The sequence below is a fragment of the Zonotrichia albicollis genome, chromosome 3 (assembly GCF_047830755.1).
Source record: "Zonotrichia albicollis isolate bZonAlb1 chromosome 3, bZonAlb1.hap1, whole genome shotgun sequence".
In the NCBI taxonomy this organism is placed as follows: domain Eukaryota; kingdom Metazoa; phylum Chordata; class Aves; order Passeriformes; family Passerellidae; genus Zonotrichia; species Zonotrichia albicollis.
Genome location: NC_133821.1, coordinates 97,264,453 through 97,287,031, shown reverse-complemented (window position 1 = coordinate 97,287,031; position 22,579 = coordinate 97,264,453). Strand labels below are relative to the sequence as shown.

At 34.9% G+C, this 22,579-nt stretch overlaps 1 protein-coding gene across 2 annotated transcripts in view; it reads left to right on the top strand.

Annotated features, from left to right (window-relative positions):
* CSMD1 (CUB and Sushi multiple domains 1) overlaps positions 1-22,579 on the top strand; it is a 1,059,975-nt gene that overhangs the window by 684,983 nt on the left and 352,413 nt on the right. For both annotated transcript variants that reach the window (XM_074538179.1, XM_074538178.1), the window contains exon 7: positions 3,694-3,771. In XM_074538179.1, the coding sequence (XP_074394280.1) occupies positions 3,694-3,771 (78 nt within the window). The remainder of the gene's footprint in view (positions 1-3,693; positions 3,772-22,579) is intronic.

The window sequence follows — 22,579 nt, the reverse complement described above, 5'->3', positions numbered from 1 at the left end:
GATCCTGGGCAATTGCTGTTCCTCTTCACCTTCAAATACCTGTGCTAGGAAATATCTGCAGTGAAGGGCAGCCAAGAGCTGAACTCAGCGGAGCAGCAGCAGAGCAGCTTGAGGAAGTACCAACAGATGATGTCAGAATATTTTAGCTTTGAGTGGTAGCCAGTATTTGAGGTCTTGGAAGTTTTTTCATGCAGGAAGAAAAAATCAGCAAGATACTCATGTATTTGGATAATTGGGGAAAAGCATATTATGTCACTGAATTCTGGGGTAAATTGTATTTTCTTCACACATGTTCAAATATGTCAGAAACTAAGAGCTGCTTGAAAGTCACAGTAGATTTGAATGAAGATTTACAACCTAAAATTTTTACTTTCATGATCCATTCAGATAAGACCAGGCATATATTCCTTTCATGGATGAGTTTATTTCAGCTGCAGAAAAAGTTTAAGGAATACCACTGGTGCTTTCCAGTACTCTGATAAGATTGTCGTGGACTTCCAGCACTCAGCTCTCTGCCTTCTTCCCTGAGTAGGTAACTCATCTCCAAAAGACTCTTGAAGATATGATGAACAGAAAAGGTGAAGTAAGCTAATTAAGTAAGCTTAACTGGATGTTTAAGTGAAGCTAGCAGAAGGCTGTGCAGACTTTTAACAGTAATCCCTTAAAAGTTGGAAAGTGCTGTTCAGTTCTAACATTATTAATGTAAACTCATTCCTCTTTTTGTGCTTTCAAATGGAAAATTGTCTTTGAAATCAGGAAAATCTTTCTAATGAAGGTGCAATGGAGAAGTTAAAGAGAAGTATCTCAGAAAAGTCATTCAAATGGGATTTAAATTGTTATAAAACATCCAATTTAGAGTATTTCTTTTACTTACAGGAGGAGTTGAACTGGTTCACTTGAATCACAGTGTGCAGTAGTCTTTTTTTCTTTTTCAGACATTGAATAGTATTTATTTTAGGGACTATGCTTGCCTAATACTTTTTAAAATGACAATAAAACACCTTATAGGGCACGTGCCAAAACTTACACATTCAAGAATAAAAGAGGCAAAAATTTGCTTTTTATATATCAAACTATCTTATTTCAACTCTTGGGTCCATATGTCTCGCAGATAACTACATTTGTCTCCTAGATAACTGCATTTGGCTATTAAAGTTGTACGGACAAAAAGACTCGTTCCACGTAATGTCTGCTGTCTAAAATGTAGGGATCTAGCTTCAGCAAGTATTATATGTTTCTGTTATGTTTTGTGGAGAGAAAAAGGCATCTCCAGAGAAGGATTCATTGTGTCTATCTTAGAAGGGGATGAATCACCTCCTTGAGTGAGCTATTTCTCTTCATAAAACATATGTTTAGATGACTGATTTTAAGTTTTGTACATCCCCTCCCTAATGTTCTTTCAGTAAGATACAGAATGGCTTTATCTTGAAATCTGAAAAAAATCCAAGGATAGAAACTGCAGGACCTGTTTCAGTGCATGACAGTCAAAAAGCTTTTCATATATCTAGTCAAAACATCTTGTTTCATTCTTGTTTCATTCTTGTTTGTGACCTCTGTATTTCAAATAAAGCTTGTGAGCATAATTTTTTCTCATTCACATGAAGTGTTCTTCAAATATGTATAACAAATGCCCTTAAGAGTGAAATGTCACAAGGAATTTAAGTGATGATTGTAATTTTTACTCTAAAATAGTGTCACAGCACAAAGAGAAGAAGAGGAATAGAGTTCTTTTTTTCTGTCCATTGCCTAATAACTCAATGTTTTTATTACTCATCCATGTAAGCAATATGGGTTCTGAATCCTCAAAAAACTGCTCACAGGTTTTACATAATCCAGATATTAATAAATTGAGAAATTCATACTGCTGGGGGGACCACAACTCCTGACAATATCCCAAATATTCTCAGCAAGAACTGTGCTGTTCATTTCCCTTTAAATATAGAATAGTTTTAACAGTTTTGTTACACAGCCTGAAAAACAACTTAAGGTGGCACTTGATGGAAACTTTCAAACCTAAGTCTGGAAACTTAGGTTCCAAATCCAAATAAAACCATATCCATAAAGTTTGCCCTTCCAAAATGCCTTGGGGATAATATTGTCTGCACTGATGTCTCTGTATGATGTACAGTTCCTGCCTTAGAAGAAAACACCACACTGCTGTCATAACCATTTCATACTATTCAGCTACAATTGTGTTTCAATCATCTTTCATCATTTGAACACCTGTTTTCCTCATTTAGGGGTGAATGGCTGCACTTGCACAGAATGTACTTTCTGCAGTACTTGCTCAATTTCAGTAGTCAAGAAAAGCCACCTTCCCTCTGAAGTTACAATATAGAAATAAATACAATGGAAAAATTGTTTTAAATGCAGTATTTAAAGACAACTTTCTACCACTTCACTTAGAAATATTTACATACAGATCAGTGTATATTGTAGTAATTACAAAATTTATACCATGTAATGGCAAAAAGTACAACTTTCATTCTATAATATGAATTTATTAACTGTGAGTTATTAATTACTTCCATGTAAGAAATGTTTGAGTTGAATTTGTGTTTCTGTTTTTATCTTGGATTAATAAGTGCATTTTGAGATTATTAGCCCCTGCAAGATCTAGGAAAAAAGTATTTAATATTAATCAGGGAAGGATTACAGGTTTTTGTAATTTCTGGTAACTGAAATGCATCTTGATGTTGTCATTAGCATTCTGGTACAGAGTCAGTCATCAGCTATTTTGCAATTTGCTATTGGTTTTTGACACAATAGTTTTGAATTGTTCATGCTTGTTCTGCAATTATTTTCTACATCTGATTTTCCTTTCCATTGCTCAATTTGTTCCCACAGAACTAATATATATCCTGTGAAGGTGTCCTATATTTCTATCCTTTTCTCTTACCATTACAATTAAAATTCTACCCTGTGTCTTCCTTAGTGTATAGCTGCACTGCTGTCTTCTTATGCCTCTTCCTACTTGGCTCCTGATCCCACCTATGGTGCCCAAACTACTTAATAGGGATAGGCTGGGAGTTTATCAGCCATTCAGCTGACTAAACAGAGAAAAAAGATATTAAACCTCTGATGCATCTGTTCTTTCTCACAAAGCGTTGCCCCTGTGAGAGCTCTTACTCTCTTTCTTCTTTCTAATTCAGTTAAAATTGCCCTGTAGATTCAAAAGGGTTTAGGTGAGCCAAATAATGTAACACACTGTGTTAATCTCATTGGGAAACAGAACTGAAAACATGTCTCCTGATGAAAAGTGAATCAAACAAAAGCGGGTGTGGATATCACGTTGAAAGCTTGTAGTCCTTGAATATATGTAGATAATGTTCTGTATATTCTATGTAAGAAATTTTATTTTTAATGTTTGAGATTTTCTTGTATGGAATGGCAAACACAGGAAATCCATACTTGTAATTAGGACAGGCTGTTCTTTTCTTTGAACATACAGAAAGTTGAATCCAAAATATTGCCAATCCTGATAATATCTGTTCAAAAAGGACATGGTTATATTTGTTGTAAAAATAAATAAAACCAAAAATTTATTTGGATTATCCAGAAGCTGCAGTTATTTCAATTGGCTGTAGGTTTCCTATATAGCTTTGTATTATTTTAATGCATGATTTTGAAGCTATATGTGCTTTTAATGAGGTTTAATAATGAATTGTTTTCTCTGTTTGCTTGTCTTCTCAGTAAAAAAGGCAATTGAACTGAAATCAAGAGGAGTCAAGATGTTGCCCAGCAAAGACAGCAACCACAAAAATTCTGTCTGTAAGTTGTTTATAACCCTGTTTTTAGTGACTGCATATATCTTCTGGAATCCTTGTAAATATACAAATCAAAGAGAGAGATGTTGGGATGCTATGGTCATTAAATGGCTATTATGCTTTCAATTGTCACTGAATCAGAACTCCACTGATAATACTCTGCTGAGGGTAGAAAGCAGAATATGGTGGGTGTAAACTCTGAAAAATATGGTAGGTAGAAATCCCCCTGCATTTTATATATTACAGTATTCTTGTGTATTGTATTATTTAGAATTCAGAGACACATGGCAAGTTTGGAAATCCAGGCAGAACACTGCCATATAGACTTCATCAGTTCAATACTGGAGACAGTGAGGCTATCTGAGAATTTTCTGTATTTAAACTTATACTTTGTGTTTTTTCCTTCCCCTCACTCAATATCACAGCTAAATTCTTCCCTCATCTTGCCACACTGTCTGGTGAACATTTCTTTCCAGTTTTGCACAGCAGGAGTTAAGAACTGGTGTAATTCCCAGCTTCTCAAGAAGATGGAGGTCACAACATCAACTTCCCCTCATTGCATGCATAGTGCACTCCGGAATGACACCTGTTTGGTCCCTTTACACCTTTTTCCCTGTGTAAAGTGTAAAGCTAAAATCAAAATGCTACCTATGGGACTATGAGGTTGTTAGTTTTTTTGAGCATCACTTTCTCTGTACTGGCAATCTGACTAATATCCTGAGAGCTCTTCCTCCATTAATTAGGCCAGTCTTGAATTGAGAAAAAGAGGATATTTTTGAATTTTGAAAACTGAGGGCCCCTTAGACCCCCCCGCCCAAAAAAAGTTCAAACCAAAAAAGCCAGAGGTTAGGCCAGCATTTACACAGAACTCATTAAAAGTGTTAATGTAATGTTTCATATGTATTCAGATAAATTAATTCCTCATGTAATAACAATGAACTCAATGAAGCAAAACCTCTGCTGTGTTTGCCTCATGTGCCATTCTGCGAGTGCAGAGAGAATGAGTGTCTTGAAAGCTGATGTCTAGAGGATATGTTTTATTCTCTGTGTTTCTGTCGTGCATTGTTTAATGCAAAGTGAGTTTCTGGTATGCTCACTGGAACAAAAGAGGCATGACAATTTTCTGCTTTAAATATTGCACATTGATGCTGGGGCACTCTAAAGGAACTTTTTATGCAAGGTGTAGCAGAAAAAGTTGATCCATCTCTTTGGTGTCTGTATCTGAATGGGTGATAATTTCATTATTTATAAGTTACTTCCGGGAGCTGTGTGATCTCTGCTTACGGTCTCAGAACACATGCTGTCAAACACCACATGTAGTTACAGAAAGTGGAAGTATGACAGGCTGTGGAAGAAATTACTATACGGCAGTCTGTTGTTTACCTCAGTGAAAATTGTCTTTTTTTCCTTTGTGTTTTGACTTGTAAAACCTTATTATCATGTCTTACTTCCAATATAAATCTAAGAAGTGCATTGATATTATTACCATTACTTTCATATATATAAATCTTTTAAAAATTATAAGAGTAAAATACAATAAGTTGGATTCAAATGTATTTTGATGCTCTTTCTGATGTAAGCTTTAAGTATTTAAGCATTTATCTTACCTGCACTTACGCAGACAGAAAAGACAATTGGGGATTTGACTCCAGAGAAATTATAAGAATGGATATTATAATTTGATGCCAAATAGAATTTTTTTTTTTTTAAATATATACCAACACCTCTCACTATTTTTGTATGTTAGATCTTTTAAATATTCTCTCTCTATAAAGCAGAGAGTTTAGTTTTGGCTTTTTGGCTTATAGGGGGTAAATGGAATGCAAATATCATCACACCAAATGCTGTGAGAGCATATCCTGTGCATCCCAGGACCTGCAGCTTTCCCACAGCTCTTCCTCCCAAGCAGAAACTGCAAGCAGCTGGTTCAAAAAGCATTTCACAGTGGCAACAGCCTTTTAGGATTTATATAGAAAATGTTATCAGTGTTACCAATGATAATAACATTACTGATAATTCCTCATAGAATGCAGAATGGTATTTTAGTATTTCAGTCATGTACAGTCAGAGCTCTCTCTTCTCCTTTTGGACCTGCCTGGATTCCAGGATACTTTCTTTCAGATCTTCCATCCTTTATAAAGGTAGCAAAGGTAGCTTTATAAAGGTAGCAAAGCATGGCTTTCAGATGAAGGTGCCTCTATATTGGAAAGAAAATTCATTATATATTGTAGCATATCCCAGGGAAACAAGAGGGCTTTGCCGTTGCTTTTTGTTTTGGTTTGGCTTTTATGTGTGGTTTTCGGTAGAGTTGTTGGTTGGTTTTGAGGGATTTTTTTTGTTTGTTTTCATGGGGTTGGGTTGGGGTTTTTTTGTGTTTTTTTTTTTTTCTTTGTGTGTTTTTTTTTTTTCCAGTAGTTTTTTATTTTGTTTTGTTTTGTTTTGTTTTTTTCTTCTTTGGTGCACCCAAAAGAAACGTATCAAGTTAGTTTTTTGCCAGATAGTCCTGATAGGTAGTAGTCTCTAGCAGTGGGCCAGATGCAACTGAATTGTGATTAAATTATGCAAGGAAGTGGGAAAAGGATGGGAAAGATAATTGAAGTAAAATACAGTACTGCACTTGGCAAAGGTGTGAAAAAGTAAACTGGGTAAAGGCACATGGGACAGGCAGTTTTCACAGCTTTAAGTGCTTGAGCTGCCACAAACACTGGCCAAATCCAGTCAGTATATTTACCTTTGAGGGTAAATCAATGATCATCTGAAGCTGATCTCTCATAAAAGCAAGGGCAGAATTATATTTTATGAAACTGCTTAGGGAAAGCAAATCAAATTACATCTGTTGGTGTCCATCTGATTAGTTGCCTACCCACTTTTGTTATCATTCTGATATATATGCTATATTCCCAAAAATCCATCTTGCTGTCTTCACTCATTCTAAAATGAAAACCGGCAGACTCTGTGTCCCTAATAGCTTTGGCCTTTTCTAAAACTGCTATGACTGTAGTTTCATAGTGACTGATTAAATAAAAATAAAATTCTTATTGCTGCCTCTTGCATGAGTGTTTTCATGGCATTATTTCTGTCTAGCAAATCTCTCAGAGGGTGATTATCATCTCTAAACATCTGAGCATTACCTCTACAGTAGAGAGACTGTGCGGGAGAATCCTGTACATCCAAGAGGAGAGCCCTAATGAAGAGAGCTGCAAGGAAAGACCAAAATTGGGCAGCCATAGTCCTTATAAAGGTCTCATTGTTTTGTCAAGTAGAAGATCCTTGTATTTTATCTCTTAAAGTGTACACACCAGGCAGTTACTGCTAGTCATGCTATGTGCAAAGGATAACAAGTGAATACGGATCTTCAGGACACCAGTTCACAGAATACTGGGAAGGCAGGGCCGTAACTGCAGCCCTGCTAATTAGCACCTCTGCAAATCTTTGTGCCGTCTGCAGCCCAAAAACAGAGAAGGGTTAGGAGAGCAGACTGCCCCAGAAGCCCCTAATGCCATCACCGTCCTGCTGCAGCCACAGGGCAGCCTCACACTTCCACATCTCCTCAGCAGCAGGAGGAGGGAGCACAGGGATGCATCAAGCTCACAGCAAATGCCAAGGAAGTTCAGTGATCATATCAGGGGAAAACTGCAAATGATCATACAGTTTATGTGGTGTGTACAAATCTGCCAGTGCAGTGATGCCAGGAGGGGAAGGCAGCAGTGAGAAAGAAGTGCCTGGGAGAGCTGATTTCCTGACTTTGCTCATGTCAAAAGGTAGCGTGGTCACTTTCTTGCCACATGACACAGCAAACTGCAAGGAATGTCCACAGTCTGAAACAGTGAGAAAGATTAACAGACAGTGATTAATTTAAAAATATGGCATTCATATTGAACCATGTTAGATTTTCATAGTAATTGCTGAATATTTAGTGACCTAACATCACTGTACAATATGGTGCGTGTGAACTACTGTGCTTTATGAAGTGTAAATTCTCTAAGTACTCATTAAGTAAAAAACTCTTATACTTCACAAAGGCAATTTCAGCCTTCTGTAGTATTATTTGAAAATGTATTTTAGAATACTAGGAAAACCCATGTTAAATACTTTGGAGATCATGATTTTAGTGTAAGATTAATGCGTCCTCTGAAACTTGAGTTACAGAGTTTACCTAAACAGTTCTTCACCCTGAAGATGATAAAGAGAGCTACTTTACAACAATTATTTTTGTGATGTAGAGCCAAAGAACAAATGAGTTTACAGACTAAATATTGATTGGTTGCAGCACATTAAGTTGAATTAATGGCACATGCTCTTGAAACTGTAGTGATTAATACCAAAATGGGATTACACTGCTAATTCTGTGTAAGAAAGAATGACAGCAGTCATTATTTATTTTATTGTTGGGTAACTGAGAAAAATGGCTTAGGACATTGTAACATAAAGTTAAAAATTTTAGGATAAAAATTTGTTGCTTACCAATACATTCCTCACATTTTAAATAAACTGACAATTTCATCTTGATGTGTGACTACTGGTAAATGTACTTTGACAGAAGCAATGTAGAGAGTAGTCAAATTTTGTTCTTCATTTAATAAAAGAGTAATTCCCTAAGAAGGACAATATTGGACTAAATAGTTGCATTTAATAGCACAATTTTCTGGCTGTTTTGTTCTTATGCCTTAGCAAAAATCAATTTATTTAAGTACTTTTATATTTTGATCAATTGATTAATACGTAGAAAACAGTTCCAAACCAATGTGCAATGAACAAACAGATATGACAACTGCTGAAGGTCATGAAAAGTTTCAGATATAAAAGGAAAAATTATTGCTACTTACTACATTTTAAAAATTAAGTTTATATCTTCTCTTGATATAAACACTGATTTCGGGTTATTATATTTAAGTTATCTTATAATTTCTTCCCCAAAATATATTATTATTTAATAAGTTTTTAGTATATTTTTCCAAAATTATTTTAGGATCACTGAAAACCTATGTAAGAGTACCATATTATTATTTTCAAAATGCACATGTAATAGAAAAATTTCCACTAAAAATTCTGTCTTTTTTTTTTTGTGCTTGTATTGTGTTGAGTCTTCACATATGAAAAACCATTTCTTACTGAATATGGATCTTACATGCTATTTATTACAGGCTATGTCAGAATCCAATAATGATAAAAATACTGTTAAATATTCATTGTTCTGATAGTTTTCAGTTTCAAATTTTTAAAATCCCAACTATACAATATCAAATCTCTTTCATTCTTTAAAATTATGCTCTAATCTACATTAGTTTACATTAATTAAATCTCATGCTGGCATTAGTTTAAGAAACCTTTTATCAGTGATGGGACTGATCACTAGTAAACATGATACAAAACAAGCTAGCCACGTAATTACAAGCAGTTGATATCAAAAGATCCTAAGTTTGGATATTGTATGCCCAAGTGCTCTCAATATTCAGTCTGTTTTTTGCTTTGAATATTTAAAATATTATGTTGCTGTATTTAAAAAATAGTAAAGGAAATAAAATATGAACACTAGGAAAAGTAGAGAGACCTTATCATTTTTTCTAAAAAAAAAATCTGCTGGAAAGTAGATTTGTTCTGCAGAATTCCAAAGGCCTGTGCCCTTTCAAGAAGCATGAATTTAAAAGCACTGGAGAAATAAATGTAACATAAATCTCTCTTTTTAATTGGTCTCGCTGCCAGCTAACACAAGTAAAGTAGATGAGAAAATGTTGGCATCTTTTGGGCTTTTATTCTGGGGCACTCTGTAGTGTTTGCAGATGTTTTGAACAAGATTGTTGGGTGTTGTTTACCCTGTTCTGACACTCAGTTAATCAGTTAGCTGTAGGTTCCAAAACAAAAAAAAAAAGCAGAGACAAGAGAAGAATGCCCGTATATCAAGAGACATACTTTACTAATTTTTTGGAAGGAAAACTCGCTAGCATTGCATTTTACAGTGTTATCTGCTTTGTGTCCTTTAAAAAGAGAAATTCCTAATTGTGGAAATTTGGATTTCCATTTACAAATCAAAGAGTGTTTTCAAAGAGTGCTGTTTCCCAGGCTCTTCATGAAGCATTGCAACGCAAGGGTGAAAACTGACAGGCTTCATCTGTGGCTCTTTTCAGACCTTAGTGAACATCTCTTCGGCATTTTCTTTGTTCAGTAACAGATATATCCTTTCTTTCATGAGGAAAATGGAGGCATTTGAAACACATGTATGTAAGATTGAGATTTGTCAGAGGAAAAATGTTGAGTTCTAAGATCAATATGGAGGTGCCTCTTTCGCACTTGTTTCTTTAGTTCTCTCTGAAGATCTCAGTGTTGTCAGGGGAAGTTACTCAGTGCTTATGTGTCATATTGTGTTATAATAATTTACAGACACTGAAATGATTCTAATTTTTACGTGTCCACGCAGTATCATGACCGGTCCAGCCTTTTCAATCATGAAAGTAATTTTTCATTTGTTCAAATCTCACAGCTTGAAAAAGAGAGCAATTTTCAAATTTGCATTTATATTGTGCATGTCTTCAAATGAGAGAAAGGATTGTTTATAACTTACTAATGTAGTACTTACAAGGTTAGGAAACACAAGGCTTAAGTATATAAGATCTTTTGGGCCTAGCTGTCTGCCAATATCCAATTTTATTTTAAAAAGTCTTTTCACAGAAATACTTGAGCACATGTTAGTTGTTCAGTTAAAGAAAAGAGGGAAGTAACATTTAAAACACTGGCACTTTTATACAAAAGGTGAAGGGATAGTTATATATGTCTATGTATACCTACCCACATACATACATATAATTGTAAATAATGAATAATACTTAATATTCCATTACACCATTTACCACATACCTAGTAAAAGATTAATGACTCTATTTCCCCTTGTTACCAGGTATTAGGGTATGAAATTGGGCAGTAGGAAAAAATAACTGCTGGATTAACCTCTAACTGTTTTATAAAGCATTAATAAAATAGGAAGGCTAATTACCATGATATACTTTGTCCTATCATAGACTGTAATAATACAGAGTTTCCCAAGAGTTAAAGAGTTTGGGATTTTCAGAGAAGATTAGTATCCCTATGCAATGAAATTATTCTACAATGCTATTTCACTATATTGTATAAATGGCTTCATAAATCAGGTTACTAAATTATACTTGGTGTTTCTAAATAAGCTCTCATCACAGCAGGAGTTTAAATATCTTTTAAAATACTATGCAAAAATCTTGCTGGGAAAAGAACTACTGCCTAAATATATTTGTGAAGAAAAGCATTCCTTATAGCTACAAGCAAAACAAGGTGCTTCATCAATTATTTAATACATAATTTGCATATATAATTTGTAAAATAACCAGAAGAAAGCTTCTATTAAAATATGTAAAACAAGGTGTAATCTGATTGAGTTATGGATGGTTAAAATGAATTGTTATCCAGCTAGGAAGCTGAAACTGCCATTAACTAATTTTCATATACAATTATAGAACGTTACTGATTATTCAAAGTGAATGTTCATACTGTAGGCTAAACTGACATTCAATTTTATATTTTCAAAGTCAAAGACTTAAAAATAAGCAACTTGCTTTCAGCAATTACAATTCTGTATAAATATTCATGCAAAATATAAATATATACTTTAATACTTTTATATAATTTCCTTGGCTTAAGTTCTCTATACAGCTCTGTTAAAAATATAGATGTGGACAGTAAATAGGCTGGCAAAATGAAGTCTGTGTAGACTGAAATAATGCATTTAAATTATCAAGACATTTAGAATTTGTGGGTGAGTGAATTCAGATTTCTAGAACTTAAAAACCATGGGAACAGGCTTTAATTAAAGAATTATGACAGTGGTCTATGCAGTGAAGGTATGCTTCAGAATACAGAAACCCTTACTGTCAAGTCCTTTGGAAGAGGCACAGACTTCCCATCTCCTGCAAGATTTCCACTTTCCACAGAGGCTCATACTGAACTTGTGTATTTGTTGAGATCCTGATCTTCTAAATCCTCATTGTGGGAGAATATCTTCAGAATTTGATAGAATGTCTTGTACTATTTTCTTTTTTTCAGAATATGTTGTCTACATTATGAAACACTTTGGAAAATATTTTCACTGTGTTGGTGCAGTATGTCACTGTCTTTTGTTAGCCTGTCACCCTGGAATGTGTGTGTCTATTCCTGCAGCTCTTCTGAGCAAAACTGTGAAGGACTGGTGTCATATCTGTTTGGAACAGGGAAGTTTTGATCAGTGACAGCTAACTTATGAGCTTCAGAGCAGTTTGTGTCCACTACTCCTTCTTCACTTGGAGAAAGGGAAGCAAAAATTTATATAACCCTATATATTAATAGTAATGTTCATTTGGGAGCTTGAAATATTTTTGGGATGGGAATGAACACAACAAGAAAGAATTAAAATTGAAATAAATACATTGGCTTACTTTTGGCAGAAAAGGACTAGTTGCTAGGGGGAGGGGATTATTCAGCATATGTTCTGCCACTGAAATCAATAGAACAAATTGTTTGTTCTTAAACAAACAAACAAGCAATAAGATTACTCAGCTACTTACTTTTTAAACACAAATGCAAAGAAAAATCCTGAAAAATCCTGAGGCATCTGATGTGGTTTTTTTACATTGGCATAATTGAAAAGGAAGGGACTGTAGGTGGGGTGCTCTGGCTCATATGTATGCTTCTATCATACAAGCCATCTGAACTCTGGTAAGAGTGACAAGATCAATTTTGTGATTGAAAAAGAGTGACAATATCAAAGTTTTAAGTTTTATGATGTTTTAATACACATGATGGCATCAAGAAATAAGTTTATCTCAAAGTCCACATAGCTTCTGATAATGCAAGCACTTGTTTGATTTCTGTCTTCACTGTCACAGTATTTTCTGCTTCAGGCTTCTAACACGAAAGAGGTTCTCCTGCATAAACAAAAGATACGTCAAAAAAATATGCATATCTTCCCTAGTTTAACACTTTCGAACTGAACTCTGAATTAACTGAACTCAGTGAATTAACAAATTAACAAGAGCAAAGGAGTCTGGCTTTTCTAAGCCAGCATTTTATGTGACATATTTTATTCAAGAAGCAACTTTTTATTGGCATATTAGCTTTTCTTTCATGTGTCTGAAGTTGTATGGTAAACCTGATTTGTACTGAGAAGTCACATTCCTTTCTCAGTTCTACCAGACCTGGTTTTCAGTAGTCTGCAAATGCATCTGCAGTCCAGAACATCAGAGGCTGAAATGAAAAGCACTTACGTTGACATTAAAAATATAGCATGAAGCAGTGCCATCTGCTTGTATATTGTTCTCTTGTATCTATGGAATATATTAAAAAATTAATCCACAATTTAGAGTATGAAAGTTCAAAAGCACTTAAAACCAATAAATGATAGTCATTTCTGGTGTAATCCTCAAGGAGAAGTGCTAATGTGTAAGATGGGCTTGGTTTGACAGAGAATAAGTCATTTTGGAGAGGTAGAGCTTGAATCCCACACCACTGTTGTTATAAAAAACTAGAAAATGTCCTCAATTTCAGTCAGGTTTGCTAGAATTTTTTTTTTTTGTTGTTTTTCAGTCTTCCAGTTCTTATTCTTATTTTTCAGTTTTTCAGTTCTTATTCAAGAAGCCATTGCTTCTTGTCTTACTGTATGTATGGCATTTTAGTTTTGTTCAGAGTAGCCCATATGATGCCGTGTTTCATATTTGGGACAAAAACAATGTTGATAAAACATCAGAGTTGTGTCTGTCATTGAACAGTGTTTATGCAGTGTTCAGGCTTTTTCTAGCTATCTCACTCTTTCTTTTTCATACTTTTTTCCCCTTTCTTTGAAATTCTGTAATTACTCTCAAACAGTCTGACTGCTGCAATTTAAATCCAGATCTTGTTCCCTCTGTATTTGAATAAGGCACTGGGTTCCCACTCAGGAAGGTCTGGAAGAAAAAGTGTAGATGACTGTGCAAGAAAAGATTAGCTCTCTGAATTTTCATTGATCACCAGAAGTGGAGAGTTCTACAGGCACATCACACTAAAGAGTGTTAGGTTTTGTTAAATTTGACGTGTATTTGGGATGTATTGCTTAAACATGTTTCTTTCAATCATCTTGAATTACTGTTTACCAAAGGACTCCTACTTGGCCATTTTTACTAGATGATGGAAGAGCAAAATGCACATCTTTGACACAAAGGTCACTTTTTTAAGGTGGTGCTAGAATATTCCCATGGAAAAAGTGATTTTGGGTTTTTTTTTTGTTTGTTTTTTTTTTCTTTTTTTTTAGTGTGGAGAACTGTGTTTTCTTTGTGGCTCTCTCAAAAGTGAATGAGATGAATGAACAATTATTTCAATTTAATATCTTTAAAACAAGAATAAAGAAATACAAAGCAGATGCCTGAAAAAGAAAATTTAAGCCCCAACTGACCCTGTTTTATAGTTACATACAAGTGAAAGGAATAAAAAAATACATTTCTGAGCAACTTCAAAAAAATGGAAAACCTCAACCCTGCCTAGAATATTGCCAATAATATTTACCTGTTCTTTGTTCCTGTTTTGCCATCCACTGAAGTCTCTTCCCTAAAATACATATTTAGACATAACTACTTCAGTCTTTAGAGAAGTAATATGCAACCTCACTGCTGATCTGAAATATTCCCAATGAGTGAGATATTCAGGATGAGTGTCACAGACATTTATTAGCTAAAAGCATGGGAAATCAAAATGCACCTTTTGAGGGAACCAGTAAAGCATATATAATATAGAATAAAGGAATGAAAAAAAAAAGACTATTCATTTTTTGGATAGTTTTATATAGAGTTTAAAAAAGTACAATAAAAAGTTAGTGTGAACTAACTGCGTCAGCACAGGATAGTTTGCGGCAGTCAGAAGTCTAGTGTTTGCATTATTTCCTCACTTACATGTATAAGCTTTCATATGTATACAACTTTCACGCATTTGTAGATAAACAAGGTCCAAATTCCCATCATTCTCCCTAGTAAAGTCACTTTATTTCAGTGTGTGCTGGTGTAGGAGAATACACTCTCTTTTGCCATCTTTGCTGCTTATTTTTACATATTCTTTGAGTAGTGCAAACTCTTCAGTAGGCTCTTTGACACTCATTTTGTTGACAGAAGTTGTCTCAAGCCTTGCAATTCTGTTCTCTTTTTGAGTTTTGCTGTCTCCTGCTGACACTATATGGGAGAGGCACTCATAAGCTTTATGAGCAATACATTTAAACTGGATGTAACAGAGGGTAATGATAAGGAGAAATCTTCTCTTGGTGAAGAAATTAATATAGTAAATATAGAGGAATCCATTCAGGGCCAGTAGCAGGTGAGCAAGACACAGCTTGAGCTGCAGGTGAAGCTCTGGTGGTGGAGCCCAGAAACTGGGCAAACAAACTGCAAATAAAGGGCATGGGGACCTGTGGCCCAGACAGGGGACAAGACACTCAGAGACATGACAAGAGCTGAAGACTCTGCTGGAAGAGTCCAGAGCTTGGACTGTGAGGGTATAAAAGCCCTGGACTTTCCTTTTTTTTCAGGATTCATCCTCAGAGGCACTGGCTTGAGCTGTTATTCTGTTGTTGCACCATGATTAGATTCTTTTCAGGATCCAGGTCTGAGACTCTTTTGTGGGAAACCAGGGGTTGAACCACTGAGAAAACGTGGTCTGACTGTGTGAGAGTGGGGTGTGCAGGGAGAGAAACAGGAACCTGTCAGATCACTGGAGCTGCCTGCTCTGAAGGGGCTTCAGTCCCTGCAGTTAAAGTCTCCGGTGGTGGAAGTGTGATGCCAGAGGGTGGCTCCTGTGTGGTCAGACAGGAAAGTTCCCTTAACAGTAAAAATGTAATGGCAGAAAAATGGTATTTATTTCAGACAACAATTGTGTGTAATTCAGATGACAAAACCTTTTGGATGAAAATTAGAGCAAAAGAGATGTAAAAGGGATGTGACACAATTTGCTCTAACAGCAAGCTTATTAACACTTCATGCTTAAAATGCTGTTCTCTACCACCTAATAAAAAGAGCCCATCTGCTGCACACCAGGTAATTAAAGCTCATAAGGAAAACTTCTTGGCAAAAGAAGAAGAGACAAATCCGCCCCATTAGTTGGAATTGGATCATGGTTTTGGAATTCTCCAGTACTGTAGCAGCTATTTTGTATTCTATATTTATGTATTATACACACTAAACACAAGTATAGCAGTCCTATTGGTCCACTTGCATTCCTATGGCTTAGAGCATTTCTAAGATGACTAGTCTGTCTCACAGTAAATATTTTAGTCCTCTTTCTCTTGACACATTTTTATAATAACAGCATGATTATCACAGATATATAGGAAAAGTGTAATGATTTTCCCTCATAAAAAGTAGGAGGAACATCTCATTGAGTGACCTTTTTATTTTTTTAACCCTTATACTTTTAAAATAACTTACAACTAGTTTCTCACAAAAATATATTTACATTACATGGTATAATAATACATATAATGGTTTGGCAAAAGTCCAAGCCTAGTCCTAATTTTCCATATTGTTGGGAATGTTTTCTCCATGCCTGTCAGTAGTCTTGGCTCATGGTATAGGTAATCTGTGTTTCAGGGGACAATAGAGTTACAATTTTTTCTTTTATCTTTCATTGTTTGTTTAGACAAAATAAAAGGTTTGTTGAAGAAGTTGTGTATTATTATGCAATTTAAACTTTGTTATACAGTTTGTTTATTTAAGTTTGTTTATAACTGTTTATACAGTTTATTTAAGTTTGTTATACAGTTACACATGATCTTGCTCTCCCTTAGCAGTCAGATAAATTCTTTGTATTTCTTTTGTCTGTACAATAGAGGCTGAAAGCACTTTAATTGACAGAGGCTCAGCTAGAATTCGTTGTTGCCTCCTGAGCCCCTGCTGTGTCCTCCCACCCTTTGCAAACAACACTGCTGTGGGCAACAAATTCCTCTGAATTAGAGGAGGAGCAGGATTAACTTTAATACTGGTGGGATGTCATCAAGTAATATGCAGAGTACTCCAAGGTAATTACAGTTGTTAATATTTAAAAGCTGTACAAGTGGTCATATGAAAAGGTTTAGCACACAGACTATATGATTGGCTCTTCATGGACACAGGAAAAAGAAAAAAGAGCAAAATATATTTACAGGACAGTTAAAGGTCAAATCCTCTTCTATTTTAAAGGTTCAATCTGCATAATAACAAAGAACAGCGTCACTTCTAAGAAGTATCTAGAATAAAAGTATTTTTTAACATCTAAAAAATTATTTCCCTCTGACATAATTCTAAAATGATGGTTGATTAAATTGGTTGTGCTAAAGCTTTAACTTTGAAAAAAAAACAACTCTAAACTAAAATGCAGTCTAAAGCATAAATGAATTTGTGAAATTTACAGAGGCCAGGATACAGGGGCTTAGGCTGGAGAACATTGAGTACCCTATCTGTCACAGTGTAATCAGCTATATCTTAAATCATATTTTCCAAAAAAATTCAAATGAAACAAATATTGTTCATAGATATTGTTCATAGATCTTAGAAATTAATTATTAAAGTGTTTTAAATTCTGGCCTCTTAAAAAAAGGAAAAAAAACAAAACTTGCCAAGTTCCATTTTACAGCTTTTTAACTGGGAAAAAATCCTCATGAAAGCTTAACTATAATGGCTTGAATAGTTGCATAGCTACCTAGAATTCCCCATAGACAAAGGGCTGCACACCATTACCTGTAGCTGTTTAGCTGAAGAAAAGCAACAACTTTGAATCCAAAAGAAAGGGCTTTTGGGAACTCATGAAACAAGATACATGCAATATCAGTTCAAAATATGTGCCCCTTGTTTCTCACAGTTATGCCCTTGTTGTCACAAAGCAGAGAAGAGCAGGCTCAGATCTTCAATATTGTGGTGATTGCATCAAAGATTCACTGCATGTTTGCAACAGAGAAACAAAACTTCACAACATTCCCACTCCCCCCCCCCAAAAAAAAAGCCCAAACCGAAGGAAAACAAAAGCTCCCACCTGCTACCTGTGTAGAAATTATAAAGAAAATAATCTGTCAGATTTTCTTAAATGCAGAAGTTTACATTCTTCACAACATTGAGCACTTCTGAGAAAGCTGGCAAAACAGAGGAAAAATATTAATTGAGACTGTACTTCTAAAGGCTGCTTTAGAATTTAAGTCTGTATCGTCTCTTTATGTTTGTCCTCCAGGTTACCTAGAATGCCAGTTCTGATTCAGAAGCATGAAGTTGAATTGTGAATGTAGCACTGTGCTAACAAAACCTTAATGCTTTTGGGTCAAAACACACATCCAGCTTACTTGATGCATTTGCATCATGGTAAATATCTCATCAAAAGTCTTTGCAGACATGATTTATCCAGTAATAAGACAAATTATAAGCATTTTAAAACAAATTCTGGACAGTAAAATTTAAGAAAAATTCTTTCTTTTTTCTTTGAGAAAATCTCACACAAATGTATTAAAAGATCTCTGGTATAATCCAAACCTAGATGTTCATGACACATAGAATTAATTACTATACTTGTAATTAATCCATTTTAATATTTTAAATTAATTGCATATTTTATCATGTACATGCATCAAAGCAAAGCCTAAATGTAAACTTAGGAAAATCAAAGTTCAAATTTTCTTTACAGTATATGACTTAAAATTTCTTTTGTTGAAATTCTTCTTTATCCTGTTAAAAGGCTCACACAAGGAGCATGACAATATAAATATATAGATGTACAATGGTTATGCTATGTATTTTTTGGGACAGCCCTGTTACCTTGTTCTGTTTGCTGCAATCTGGTAACAAACATGGGTAGGAAACACAAGCGTTAACTCTTTGTGCCAACCAAAGATGGCTCATTATAAAACCCCTGTAAGCAAATTTGGTGTTTATTCCTGGTCATAGCACGGCCTGTCAGGGTGAAGACTGAGCTCTGTGACAAACTACTTTTTCAATGCCTGAGAAATAGAAACTGATTTTAAATATTGCATATGTACTAAGAGTAAATTTTTCACAAAGATAACTAAAACTTAACTTTTTTTTTCTCCTACACTTTATGAACAAGCATAACGTGAAATGGATCCAAAGGTTACTTACAAGTTGCTTTGTATTTCTTCCTGGCTGTAAACTTGTAGAGGCACTCTAATAGAGTTTCAAGAATTTGACATATTTAATTTTATCACATGGATTACTTCAAACAAACTATTTTGAAGGAGATATAGCTTTTTCTCTTAAGGTTTGAATTTATTTACATTTTTGGTAGCATATAAATATTTTTTCCTTGGTCTTACTCAAGTAAAGAATCACAGGAAATTGATGTAAAATCATTATTATGATCTGTAGGTTGTTGCTTTGTGTTAGGGTTTTTTTTGTTGTTGTCATTGTTGGTTTTTTTGGTGTAGTTTTTTTTCTTCTTTTTTATTGGTTGGTTGGTTAGTGGGTGGGTTTGGAGTTTTTTTTGGTTGGTTTGTTTTTGGGGATTTTTTTTTTCTCTAGGACTTAATATTTTTTCATGGAACAGTGCTTGCTGGGTTTTGTTGGCTTGTGTGTTTTCCGTTGCCTGTTCCTCTTATCAGGCTCAGACAAGAATTTATTTTGCATCTCCATCCCCTGTTCTATGCATTTATGACTTTGTGAACCATGTTAATATTTCATTTTAGAATCTTCTTGGTAGATGTGGAATAATTTGTTATTATACCATCTCGGGCATCTCTTTTCCACAGCAGTTTCTCATATTCTCATATTCTCTTTCTTTTCTAACAACATGTAAGGTGGACAAGAGGAAGCTTCCTTTTTAGGATGAAGTGGTAATTATTCATCTTATTACAGCTATCTAAAATACTCATTCAGGAATTCCTCTTAATCGTATGAGATTTGTGGACTTCTCTTCCTGTATTTAAGATGCTTGATATCCATTTGACTTTCAGGTATTTTTTTACTTGGAAGTCATCCAGTAGATTTGTTCTTAAATTCCTTTACTAAGATGCACTCAAAAGTCACTGCCTTTTTCTTTCTCTTGCTTCTGGGTTTTTTGGTTTTTTTTTTTTTTTTTTGGTTTGGTTTGGTTTGGTTTTGGTTTTGTTTTTTTTGAGTCCTGGACTACCTGTTCCAGAACTGCTTGGCTATCATTACATAAGATACTATCTTGTTTCATGCTGACTGACCTCACTGTGTTAGTTTCTTAATAAAGACATATATGAAGACATGTTTCATCTATTTCAGTGATCTCTTTTGTCCCTGAGTGCAATTCAAGCCAATATGGATCATTCAGTTTAATATTGTCATAGTCCTGTGCTGGCAGCACAGGTGTGGTGTCCCCTTGGTTTCAATATCCAGGCCAGTCCTGTTTAATATCTTCATTGATGATCTGGATGAGAGGATCAAGTGCTTTGCAGACAACACCATATTGGGTTGGAGTGTTGACAGGGATCTGAACAGTCTGGACCAATGGTGTGAGGTTCAGCAAAGCCAGATACAGATCATGCCCTTGTGTCACAACAACTCCTGGAGCCAGAGTGGCTGGCAAAGCTGCCCAGCAGAAAAGGACCTGGGGCTGTTGGTCCTCAGCCAGCTGAACATGAGCCAGTGAGTGCCCAGGTGGCACACAAGGCCAGTGATGTTCTGGCTTGTGTCAGAAATAGCAGTGTCCAGAGAAGGGCACAAAGGCTGATGATATGTTCAGAGAATGAGTCCTGTGAGGAGCAGCTGAGGGAGCTGGGGGTGTTTAGCCTGGAGAAAAGGAGGCTCAGGAAAGACCTTATCACTCTCCACGACTGCCTGAAACCCCTGAGCCAGGTGGGGGTCAGTCTCTTCTCCTAGGCAACCAGTGCCAGGACAACCCCTGTGCCAGGGGTTCAGATTGAACATCAGGAATAATTTCTTCACTGAAAGAGAATTTTGGCATTGGAAATGGTTTCCCAGGGAGGTAGTGGAGTCACCATCCCTGGAAGTATTACAAAAATTAACTGGATATGGCATCTAGTGTTATGGTTGAGTTGACAAGATGTAGTTCAAGCAAAGGTTCAACTAAATGATCTTGGAGATCTTTTTCCAACCTTGATGATTCTATGATTCAATAAAATGAACCTGTAGTAACACCCAGATGAACTTAGTATTTTTGCCTACTGCACTTTTGCTTTCATATATGCACAAAGATATGTATATAGACTTGCTTTTTTTGGTGTTTGCTTGTTTTTTTGTTTGTTTTGTTTGCTTCTTTTCTTTGAAGAAGCCTTGCACATACCTTGGGAAACCATAGCTGTAAAAACACAGAAAATTCAAAGTCTGAGAAATTTAAGGAGAAATCCTCTTCGGTATATATGAGAAAAGTACAATAAAAAAGAATATGCTGCCTAAAAAGTTACCCTTTAAAAGAGCATATTATGAGTTTCAAAGAATAATAGTTGCACATGCTAACGAAATATTCTAGTATTTTTAATGCCTTCTATTTGCTTAGTGAATGAAGAGTAATTGAACACACTTATCAAAAGTCATGAAGGAACAATTTATAATTCTTTATCTTAATTTACTAAAAGCTTATATAGCTACAAAGTATCATTTATCCAAATATGTTAGAGAAAATTACTTTTTCTTCTCTTCCTCATTGAGATTATTTAGAAGTTTCTCTAGGTGCTTAATGAATTAAAAATTATAGTCTATAACAAGAATGTTAAATTTCATTGGTTTTATCTGCAGAATATCAAATAAAAGAGACAGTGAGTTGTAATGGGATTTTTTTCCTCATCTATGTAATGTACCCTCTTTTATTCCTGTCAAATTTTATGCCTTTAAATACTTTTACAAGTTAGAAAAATGAAAGAATAGGTATACTGTAGTAAAGGTCACTTGTATCTATCTGACAGAAACATTTTAAACATAGAGAGGTCTGAAGAGAAAGTTCTATCTTTTTGCTCTCTCCTATAACATAAGAAGTAATTTTCATTTATATGTGCTAATTATAATGATATTTAAATATTGTAGCATGCATATTGTATATTTTATACAAAATGTATGTTATAAAATTATAAAATATTTTTATGGGTTTGAATCAATCTATGGTCAAACATATGGTGATTCCTAGTTTTTATTCTTGGCAATTTTAGTATTCTAGGCCATAATATAGTACTTAAGACCTTAGGATACAGTGTTATTGAAAAAAACTATGCTGGTATCTAACACAGTCAAACTATTTTACAGAAAAGAAAATTCTAGAAAGATTTCTGTACTTTGATAGGTTATCTCTTAACTGTGACCAGTCATTGAAAATCCAGAGTTTATTTTATTTGAAAAATGGCTTTCCTCCATCTGGAACCATGAAAAGTTTTGATCTATGTAAAGATTGTGTGTGTAGTGTTGAGAGATGATTATTCATTGGGGAAAATCACTTTACATTGTCTTATCATGAAATGACAATTTGTGTAGGGATTTCTTCAGCAGCCAGTGAATAGGGTCAATAATCTAACATTGCCTGAAAATACAAAGACCTTTTTTATTTTTCAACCTTCTGAATTTTGTATCTAGTTTTTGATCCTGCATCTGACTTTAGTCAATAATATTTCCCCTTTGCCTTTGAGTACCACATGTTATTACAGAAAAATGTGTAACAGTGCTGTAATTTCAAAATTACTTTGAATCATTGTGCTCAGTGGGAGGTTTAGTGCATTTCTGTGGAGCAGAACTGTTTCTGTTGTATATTTGCAATTAATGAACAGAAACCAAAATAAAATGAGACCAGTGTGGGTAATAAAAGCTCTCCTACCTGTGCACTAACTCACTAAGATTGCTGTACTGAAAGATTTGTTC